We start from the raw sequence: 10609 nt of genomic DNA on the forward strand, positions 1-10609 counted from the left end.
AAAAGGGCTAGAGGGAAGACTGACTAAACAGTGCACAGGGACGCATGAGCCTGACAGAGACTCCTGATAGGATGTCTAGGCTATCAGGTCACCGGTTCATGCAAACACTCTACTGCAAAATCATCTCTGCTTTGATGGGAAAGAGACCCCTCCATCAGTCCACAAGTAGCACAGCGGGGTTACCTGAAGCAGGGAGGAGTGTTGTACAAGGAGTTGTTTCCGGCCTGCACTTTGTACTCCAGGACCGAGGGGCACTCCCTGAGGGCGAACCCCAGCAGGTCATCGCGGATGATCACCACCGTGACCCCAGCAGAGCCAACGTTCTTCTGCGCACCAGCAAAAATCACCCCAAACTGAAAACGAGAAACAACATACCACTGTAGAAGCACTTGGCCATTTTTCTGAAATGTATGGAAACTTCCCAACCTCTTTGCAAAGCATGATTTCTATGAGGAGGTGACTGTTGTATTCCTATTCGGAGTGTATTCTCTTCTCTAAAGGCATCTCCATCTCAGACACTTTCGAGTTCTGAGGCCTACAGTATGTCCTGCCTGGTCCTTCCCCCCCAGTCAGGGGTTAGCCCAAGGCCATCACGATACAGACCTTATACATATTCATCTTCACCCTGCATCCTTTCCATCTACACCCACACTAGTCTTTAAAATAGGGAGGCTAACTGTCCTTGGTAACCAAAAACACCAGAATTTTTACCCATTTATATTTGTATAAAGGGACAGTCAGAAGAATGCTGATAAATGAGATAAGCTGCCTGAGAGAGAAGAAATTTTAAAAAACAGATCTTTAAAGTTTCTTCAGGAAATTTTGTCATACTAGAGGCCCGATGCATGAAATTCAAGCAAGGGGCTCTGCCCTCGCAGCCTCGGCTTCGTCCGGACAGTCATTCTGCTGTTCAGTCTAATTATCACATTAGCTCTTCATTATATAGGATAAGATACAGAACCCTGTCCCATGTTTCCCTGTGGTGGTGTCCCAGGTGGGAAGAGGGAGCAGTCTGGCCCGGCAGGCGGGGTATTTTATACTTGATATTGTTTAGAATTGCCAGTGCACGGTGACTGGTAATACATACCAGGTTATAACCAAAATGTGGTATATCCATACTAGTACAATGGAATATGCAGCCTTAAAAAGGAATGAAGTTGACAAGTGCTACCACAAAGATGAACCTCAAGGGCATTCTTCTAAGTGAAATAAGCCAGATACAAAAGGCCAAATATTGCATAATTCCGCTTATGTGAGGCAACGAGAGTGGTCATATGCATGGAGACAGAAAGTACAAATGGTGGTTACCAGGGGCTAGAGGAGCAAGTACTGGGGAGTTAATGTTTCATGGGCACGGAGTTTCAGTACAGGAAGAGGACAAGTTCTGAAGATAGATGGTGGTGGTGATCACACAACAGTGTGAATATACTTACGGCCATTGAACTGCACTTAAAACGGTTAAAATGACCGATTTTATGTTAAGTATATTTTACCACAATTTTTTTTAAAAAGGAAGATTTTTTTGTCAGTTTGTTCTCCATTCTTCACAGATGTTATGCCACCTTGTTGTAGGCTCCTGGGTACACTACTCCCACTGCCCACCTTCGTGTGACACCCAAAGTCTACGTGTCCTGATGCTCTTGGAGTTGAGGTGGGTACAAGGCCAGGCGGGGCTCCTTCACAGGCACCCAGAGCTGGGACAATCTGCATCTTCCCTTGAGGACAGCAAGCCACGCCCAATGTGTTGACCGAAAAAGTTTCTAAGAGCCACACTCAAAGGCAGATAAATTCCCCATGGACTTGAGTGTGACCCTGTGAGGCCTTCATTCACACGGAGCTGGGAATGTCAGGACTTAAACATCCAACAGTCTATAATGAACAAGTGATTCTGGCCTGCTCACTGAGCTACCCTGGCTCCAGGGCCTCTGCAGGCCACGGCTCCCCAACCTCTCCTCGTTCTAGTATATATTAAAACGCCCTTAAAGACGCTGGGGTCCCCTTTTTTACACCCTACCTTGGAAACGTCCACTGGCCTGGATAGGAAGTTTGAGGACATATCGCAGACCAGCACTGCTCCCTTGACGTCGGGGACAAAGTCAAACTCCACGCCATGCACAGTCTCGTTGGCGCAGTAATACACGTAAGAGGCTTCCGGGCTGAGGGTCCAGGTGCTTGGGTCTACGATTTCTATCACAGAAGACAAGTTGGAGACACTTGTACTGCCCTTTCCTTAGGTAGATGGAGCCCAACAGGAATAACAGCCCTCCCCTAGCAATGAGACTGATTCCCTAGTATTCCCGAGTGAAAGCACCCTACCATCTCGCATTATTATAATCACCACCCCCATCCTAAAAGGATGATCGACCCTGCTGACTGTTAAATCTTCAGTTATGGCGGAGTGAGAATTTGGGTTTTTTGCTTGTCATCCTATTTGGTGGTCCAACAGTCCCCCTTGGGGCTCCAGCCTCCCCCATTCTCAGTCCATATGATTCCAGTGGAACCAGTTCCACTGCAGCCTCAAAAGTACCATGTGACTCAGGTGCTGTCACACAACTGATTTGGAACGGGACCCATGAGACACGACTGTTACTGGAATGCGTGAGCACAGGCACTGAAACCGGGGAGAATGTAAGGTCCGCAGAGGCTGCAGCCATCTTCTGATCCCAAGGGGGCAGCTTTCCTGACTGTGGGGCCACCACGGAGGAGACAGTGAGATACCAGGACCTGGACATAGTGTCGGGGCCCTTGATCAAACCATACCTAAGCCATACCAGACCCTGGGCTTTTCAGCCAAATGAGCTTAGGGATGCTCTTTCTGCAGTAACACTTAGTAACCTTACCTAGTACAGCCACCCCACTATCTAAATGGTCTCAAACTAACTACTGACAAGGAGGAACAACCAAAACACCCACACAATTGCAGACTGTCCTAAGGAGGGACCACCCGCCAGTCAACATTACAGTCCACCTCAGCTCCCCGCACTTACTTGTGTAAGTCCCAAGTTTAGGGTGGACGATGTTCACAGTCCCAAACTTTTTGGCTTCTTCTGCAGCTTTAGCTGACCAAGCTCCTGTCACCACGTAGTCGGCACACCTGCCTGCTTTCAGTCCAATCAGGTTTAAGGGGACAGCACTGAACTGGCCAGACCCACCTCCTTGCACAAAAATCACCTTGTAGTTGTCTGGAACGGCTCTGGGCAAAAGCACAGGAGACAGTAAGCACAGCAGACAGTCAAAGATGGAGCGTGAGTGATGCTCTATCAGCACTGTACCTTGGGTGGATATACCACAAGAAATACGGGAAAGCCCCACCACCACTTTGCCTTCCCCAATCCAGTCACTATCTGTTCATTCCTTGGACAACTATTTGTTGGCCCTGGGGGGCAGCCTATGGTCACTGTTCAGACAGAAGCTAGTAACACCCTGCTGCTCCTTTGGGGTATCATCCCATTGCCATTCCACATGGTTAAAGGGTAAACAACCCCAGCTCCACGGGATGAACATGTGACCCAAGTTGGCGAATGGGGTTTTGTTCTGAGAGCTTTGATCAAACTTTTGGGAAAGAAGAGCTATTCCTATTGAGGGGAAGAATGAACTTGTAGGAACTAACCCTGCAGTCAATGGTGGCCATCTGATGAAGCTAGCACATAAAATAGCAGAGCCAGGAGATGGAGAAAAAGACCTTCCTGACATCACCCGAGCTCCTAAATCACTCCTGGACTTTTCCATCATGTGAGATAATTCATTCTTTTTTGTTTGTTTGTTTTTCAACTACAAGCAGGAGTTTACTTAGAATGTCAGAGGTAGAAAGAGTGAGCCAGCGGGGCTGCGTGGGCTCAGGAAACAAGTTACACAGGCAAAAGAAGGGCCCTTGAAGCTTAGGAGAAAGAAAGCAAAGGTAACCTGCTTGGGGGAAAGTGAAGAGGGTAAGGGCATGGGAGAGGGAGAGAACCAATATATTCCTGTTTTTTTTGGTTAAGCCAGGAGTTGGGCTTCTGTCCTTTGCACCAAAAGTCCTAAAAATATTGATGTGCTGGTCCATGCTATGAACCAAGTGGACACTGGAAATCCTTCTGAAGCATTTATCAAGGCAATTTAGAAGGAAAGTAATGAAACAGTCAGTACAATTCCAATTTTGTTCATGAAAGAATGCAAGAATGGACCCTAAAACATTAACAATGATTATTCCTGAGTAGTGGGGTTATAGACGAGTCCAGTTTAATTTGTGAGTTTATTTTTTCTAAAGTTTCTATCCTGAACATGCACTAGTTTTGTGAGTAGGAAAAAAAAAATGTGCGTTTCCAAGGTTAACATATTCTTCTATGTGCCTATATTGATATTATAAAACCTCTCCTTTAAACAGAAATGTGTTTAAGAATAAAAGTTTCCTCTGGATAAAAAAAAGCAGTACAGCCCTGGCCGGTTGCTCAGTGGTTAGAGTGTCAGCCCATGGACAGAAGGGTCTCGGGTTTGATTCTCGGTCAAGGGCATGTACCTGGATTGCAGGTTTGCTCCCTGCCCCCTCCTGGTCAGGGTGCTTTCAGGAGGCAACCAGTTGGTCGATGTGTCTCTCTCACATCTATGTGTTTTTTTCTCTCTCCCACTCCCCCCTCTCTTCCACTCTCTCTGAAAAGCAATGGAAAGAAGATCCTCAGGTGAGCATTACCAAAACAAAAAAAGAAAAGCAGTACAGGTAACCTAGGAGGGGGGTAACCTAGAGTGGCAGTTTCTGGAGTTAACCCAACGAGCCTGTTAAAATGAAGTTTCTACAGAGATTTTGACACCAGTTCTGGATGGGGCCCAGCATTTACATTTTTTTTAAGACCCCTCTCCTCCCCTCCCCGGTAATTCTGATAGGCAGTACGAGGACCTTCCAGACCCAGTGACCTAGAAGTTAGTAATGCTAAGACGACCAGATATCTCTTTGTCATTTAAATCCCTTTTAGGCCAGCTGAACTTCTGGAAAAATCTTTCCCAGATATGACCATTTCAAATCTTTGGAAATACTACATAAAATAAAAACACGTAAGTGCAAGATGGGGAACAATTTAGTGGCTTTGGGAACATCTTAATAAGACTAGTTTTACTTATAGAATATTCTAAACAGCAGAGTATAGAAAATAGTGTAACAAACACCCAGGTACATATGTTATCAAACAAAATTAATGCCGTTTGGTCTTAAAACTTTGAACTTACAGCAATTCCCGCACAAGATTCTCTGTGTTGTTAAGAATCTTAGCGAAATCTGCTGACCTGTGGCTCATTTCTGTGGAATGAAAGATAAACAACAAAATAAGTTCCAGTTCAAAACCAAATAGACACAAGTAACTTCAGAAAAAAGGACAAGATTTGCAAGTGAAAGAATAAGTAGAAACTTCAGTTATTTTGCATTCAACTTCATTTAGGGGAAAACCTAAATGATTTGCCCTCTGGGACAATAGCACAAAATTCTACACTATACTCTCACCTCACAGATACCTAAGTACATGTCCCAAAACCCACAGGAACAATATTTAATAGCAATGAGCATACTGTTAACCCTACGGTCTCTTAATACTGTGTAGCCTTTGGAACTATAAGGAAAATAAATAAATAAAAATAAAGTAAATTTTAGAACTCAAAGGTTCTCTTCTCCAATAATATAAAGAAGAGAATCTTAATGAAATTATTAACAGGTAAGATCTTCATAAGAACCTTGTGTACTTTTAAACTTTTAATTAAGTTCATTTTTAAGTGTAGGAAAAACAAAATGAACGTGAAGTTATATTATAAATATTTGGGACATGGGTATGCAAATGTACAGTAAGAACCTTCCGGGTCTCAGACTCTATGACTAGCAAAACCATAGCTAAGATGTATGAAATCTCACCAGCATTTGTTTATGTTGATTTCAAAATTGCTTCCAACAAGCATGCAACTAAAGTTAAGTAAATCTTACCAAGAACACTAATCCCAACGCCTTTGTAGTCTAATAATTCTTTTTGTATCTCTAACAGTACCTAGAAAAAAAACAAAATAAAATAGGTGATTTGAGTATTGTGTGCACAGCTCTCCCGCTGGACATACAAACCTGGGGGTGGGGAGGGGCATGGAAGGGGAGTTGACCCTAGGACCTGTGAGATCTGGAGGCTTCTGTCCCCACCACAGCCAATCCCCTTCCTCCCACAGAGCCCAGAAGACCCAATTTTCACAAAAGTTGAGTGTGAAATCACCAAATGTGATTGATGCTATGATAGTTTTTCCAAAGGTTTGAATTAACTTAGATATAAAAAATAAATTGGAGCCCGAGCTGGTTTGGCTCAGTGGGTAGAGCCTGCGGACTATGGTAGAAAGGGGCCACATGCTGACCTGACAAGCTCAGGGGAGGCCTGCATGGCAGTCTTGCAAACTCAACGAGACCTAAAGTAACCACAGAGGATGGTCTGAAATTAAACTTCAACTAAAAGCAGTTATGGTGGGTAGTTACGTCCTAGGCCGGTATCTTCACTGACAAGGTCAACCTTTACCTTCACTGAGCCTATCTGTCTTTTTGCATCTATAAGGGCATACCCTTTGAAATGTCTGGGTAACTTGTAACTTCCCTTTTCCTGGACCCCTTGGGGCACAACCTAATGTGCTGGGCACCAGGACAGATACCACAAATTCCTTCATTATTATCATGTTAATTGTTCCTGCACCCACCTAAGTATGTATCTATCATTTTACTTTTTATCCAATCCCAGAGGTCCCCCCCCCTTTGCTTTCTCCCACCTCTCTCTCTAGTCTATCACCAATAGATTTCATGTAACCCACCTACGTCCCTTTCTTTTGATTGCAATGTATAAATACAGATGTAACCTGCCATTCTCAGGAGCATTATCTCAATTCCTTGAGGTTCTGCTTCCCGGCATATGGTCGACAGTTTGGCTCAAATAAACTCACAAAAATTATTTACAGGTTTCAATGGTTTTTTACGTTAACAGGACCAAAGGGTCCAGGGTTCAATTCTGGTCAAGGGCACATGCACGGGTTGCAGGCTAGATCCCCAGCAGGGGATTCTCTCTCATCATTGATGTTTCTATCTAACTCCCTCCTCTTCCTTCCTCTCTGAAGTCAATAAAAATATTTTTTTAATTGGATTTAAAAGAAAATGACCAAGTATACAATTTTTCTGATGACAACTCTGTATGCCCTGGCGAGCCTCTTGCCTATCTTGTAGGATCACTGCAGTCACATCATCACCACAGTCAGTCTCACAGGGGCAACAGGGCAAGCAGGACCGGGTTAGGGCCAATCCCAGTGTCAGGAAATGGGAAGGAGGGGAGTATGAGGGCTGCAACTAAATCTCTCCCAAACCTCTCCTTTGCAAAGGCAGCTCCTAGCGAGGGATGACAACTGCCATTATAATAAATGCATTGTCTTTTGTTTCCCAAAGGCAAGTAAAATGAAAATAACTACAAACTGATAAAGAAAATACCTCTTTTTTTTTTCTTTAAAGACAGTAAGCCCTTATCAGAGATGCATGCTGTTATGTTTATGAGTTAAATAACTGATACCTCCATTGGCTTTAACATGATCCTGGGGCAGGAGGGGAGAAAGGTGGTGTGGAAGGGGGAAGGCAAGGGGGTGGCTGAAACGAGATTGGAAAAATGTCCATAGTTGTTCAATATCAGAGATGGACCAATGGCTTCTCTACTTCTGTGTATGTGAGAACTACTACAAAGTAAAAAGAGAAAAAGAAAAGTTCAAAAAACATGCACAGAACAGGTGAGGTAAGACCTCTGTAGAAGCATCCAGCCTTCAGAGATGGTTTCTTTTCAAGATACAGGCTAAGGAGGACATTAAACGATCTAAACTGGATTTCAGCTTGTCTGAAGAAACAAGATTTGAACAATAAAGAATCAGACAAAAAAGATTCCATTCAAAAGGAGGTTCAAGAATTTGTCATTGTTTCGCAAACTGTTGGGTGTTTATTAGCACTGGCTGATCAAATAAACTTTAGTGGCTCCTTCCCTCTAAAAACAGAAGCACCCATCTGAGATAGAATCATCTTTGAACTTCTGTTTAAAACTGTATTTCTCTTATAGATAGTAAGTATTCTTTGAAGACACCTATAAGTTTATATCAAAAATCATTACAAGAGTTTTAAGACTTCCACCCATAAAGCACAGCCCTTTTAATCCAGTGGAGTTTATTTTTTTCAAACTGCAGAATGCTTTTGTGGGTCACAACAAATTTTTTTAATGAAATTGAACAAACTAGAGTGGAACAGAATACAAATCGTGTATGTTGTAGCTAATTAGGCTATTTCTTAAGGCTTTTGTTTTAGTTATAGTACATACATGTACTTGGTCATCATATAGAATGTTTTCCATTGTGATTACATGGAATCACAATTCCCCCTCCCCCGCCCCCCTCACAGGTTACAGGGCTCATCTGAGGGCAAAAATCCTCCCCAGAAAATAAATAATAAACAAATAACTGTATTAATGATGACAACTGCCATTATAATAAATGCATAACAAATTTCACAGGGAGCAATACTGAATCCAAAAGATGAAGAAGGGAAAACGGTGAGGAGGCCTCCTCCAGGAAACATTTCCACAGCTCTCGCAAAGAATCTCGCCTAAAACTGACTGCAATAGCCGAGAGAGAAAAAATAAGTCCAGTTCTGTAGCTACAGTGAGCGCTGCCCATAGAAAAGTTAAGATGTCCTTTCCCATCGAAAATTGTAAGATTCTCTGTTCTTACAATACAGAGGAGGCTCTGTCCCAGGGAGCTTTCTACCCTGTTCAACAAAAGATAATTGTAAAGTACTTGGCGGCGACCCATGTTGCTACAACATATTATCAGTCATTTTGGTTGAAAAATAAAAATCTAACAGTAGCGATACAGATAGTCCACGCGTTCAAGTCACATCAGAGACTTCGTCTGCTTCACAGCTGCTACGTGTTGGGACGGGGCAGGGCGGCAGCCACCTGGCACCTGGCTGGAGGTTGGGCAGGCAGAGAGAGAGAGAGAGAGTAAGAGAGTGCCACTTGCATTTGGAAAGTCTGCTGTGGCCCGGGGAGAATTTAATCATTCATCATTTGCTCCAGAACAAAGTGAAGCGGACTGGGCTAGCAGCCAGAGGCCTACCACAGTATGAATACTCTAATGCCTTTGGGCTTTGGGGGGTGGAGGGGGTCAATACGACTTTTAAAAATCTACGCGCAAAAAAAAGGGCGGACAAACAGGATTTAGGGTAGTTCTGAGGGTGAGAAGGGGGCACTGGAAGACTTTCAAATTTACATTTTGAAAAAAAGCAATGTTCCCGAGTGCTGGCTAACCCAAACACTGTTTACGGGCAGCCATGCGTGGTCCTCTAGTTTGCAATCCCCTCCGGTTAACGCGATCCCCATTCGCCATTCATTCACCCAGTGCCCATTCATGCACCCAGTGCCCATTCATGCATTCACTCAGCACTGCCTGGCTCGCTGCACGGCCCGCTAGGCTAACGCGGAACGAGAGGTTTCTCTTTTCCGCCGTGCCCACGCCCGGGCCTGAGAGTCTGCAGGAGTCTCCAGGTGTGCACCACGACGTGCCAGCAACGCTCCGGCGGGGCAAATCGTGCACGCCTCGGAGCAGCTGCACGGGCATGCCTCCCGAGCTTCTTCCCCCAAGTGTATTTTTCCAGAAGCCCACCTGCGAGAGATCCTGAACTGGGTGTACGCTGGTGCAGAGCGTACGCGGGACTCAAAGCGGGAGTGGGGATCCCAGCGCCCCACGAGGAGATACACAGCTCCCCGCGCAGGATGCTCAGCCACTCGCACGCGTGCTCACGCCCGGATTGCACTTTCCGTGCGCGATCGCTAGTACTTACCGAGCGCGGCAGCTTGGCGGGTCCGGGCCCGAAATTGACCACTTGTCTCGGGGCGTCCATGGTGCTGCTTCCCGCGTGGCGAGTCAGCAGAAGAGAACAGGCTGCTCCGGCTGCGCGAGTCTGTCGCTGGCGCGGACCTCGGCCTTCTCCCATTGCCTAGCCGGCGTCCCCGATTGGCCGCGCCGTAACAGGCCCTGCTCTGATTGGTCCGCTTAATGAGGCTTGCATCCCCATTGGTCGCGCTCAGTAGCCGGGGCCGGAAACCGTAGCTCCCCCTTGGGTTTACTGTTTCAGCCTTTCTTTGATCCATGCAAGGCGTGCAGGAGATTGCACCAGCCTGCCGGCTCCCAAGGGCCCCCGCCGGAGGATCGGGGGCGGGGGCGAGGGGAAGGACGCGCGTTCACGCTTCTGCGCCTTGAATCAGACCGGTTCCAGTCCTCCGACTCTGATCCCAGACTCTCTCTCTTGCCCGCAGGAGGAGGTGCGGAGCAAATCTCATCCCCTCCTCCCATGCAACCATCTCTCCTCCACCAGCCCCTGGGACTGATGCATTTGTTTCGCAACCAGCAGTCATTCATTCCCCAAACTTTTCTATGCATCCTCACGGCGCCAGATACTCCAGTGGAGAAGCAGGGCTCCTAAGGATAGAACTGTAGAGTAAAGAATTGGCCCAGAGTGGGTGGGTGAGGTTCTTTGCACATACATTGGAGTCCCAAATTCCTGCAGGATTAAAGGATGGAGGTAGCTAAGGATTCTGGGAAGATCCCT

At 45.7% G+C, this 10609-nt stretch overlaps 1 protein-coding gene across 1 annotated transcript in view; it reads right to left on the minus strand.

Moving 5' to 3' along the window:
• The window catches only part of PSAT1 (phosphoserine aminotransferase 1), a 19011-nt gene extending 9006 nt beyond the window's left edge, over positions 1 to 10005 (minus strand). Inside the window, exons 1-6 of the mRNA XM_005868296.2 lie at positions 9842 to 10005; positions 5939 to 5999; positions 5197 to 5266; positions 2988 to 3193; positions 2015 to 2187; positions 184 to 353 (exon numbers count right to left, since the gene is read on the minus strand). Of these exons, the coding sequence (XP_005868358.1) occupies positions 184 to 353; positions 2015 to 2187; positions 2988 to 3193; positions 5197 to 5266; positions 5939 to 5999; positions 9842 to 9994 (833 nt within the window). The 5' untranslated portion in view covers positions 9995 to 10005. The remainder of the gene's footprint in view (positions 1 to 183; positions 354 to 2014; positions 2188 to 2987; positions 3194 to 5196; positions 5267 to 5938; positions 6000 to 9841) is intronic.
• Positions 10006 to 10609: the final 604 nt, after the last annotated feature.

The sequence above is a fragment of the Myotis brandtii genome, unplaced genomic scaffold (assembly GCF_000412655.1).
Source record: "Myotis brandtii unplaced genomic scaffold, ASM41265v1 scaffold266, whole genome shotgun sequence".
NCBI classification, from domain to species: domain Eukaryota; kingdom Metazoa; phylum Chordata; class Mammalia; order Chiroptera; family Vespertilionidae; genus Myotis; species Myotis brandtii.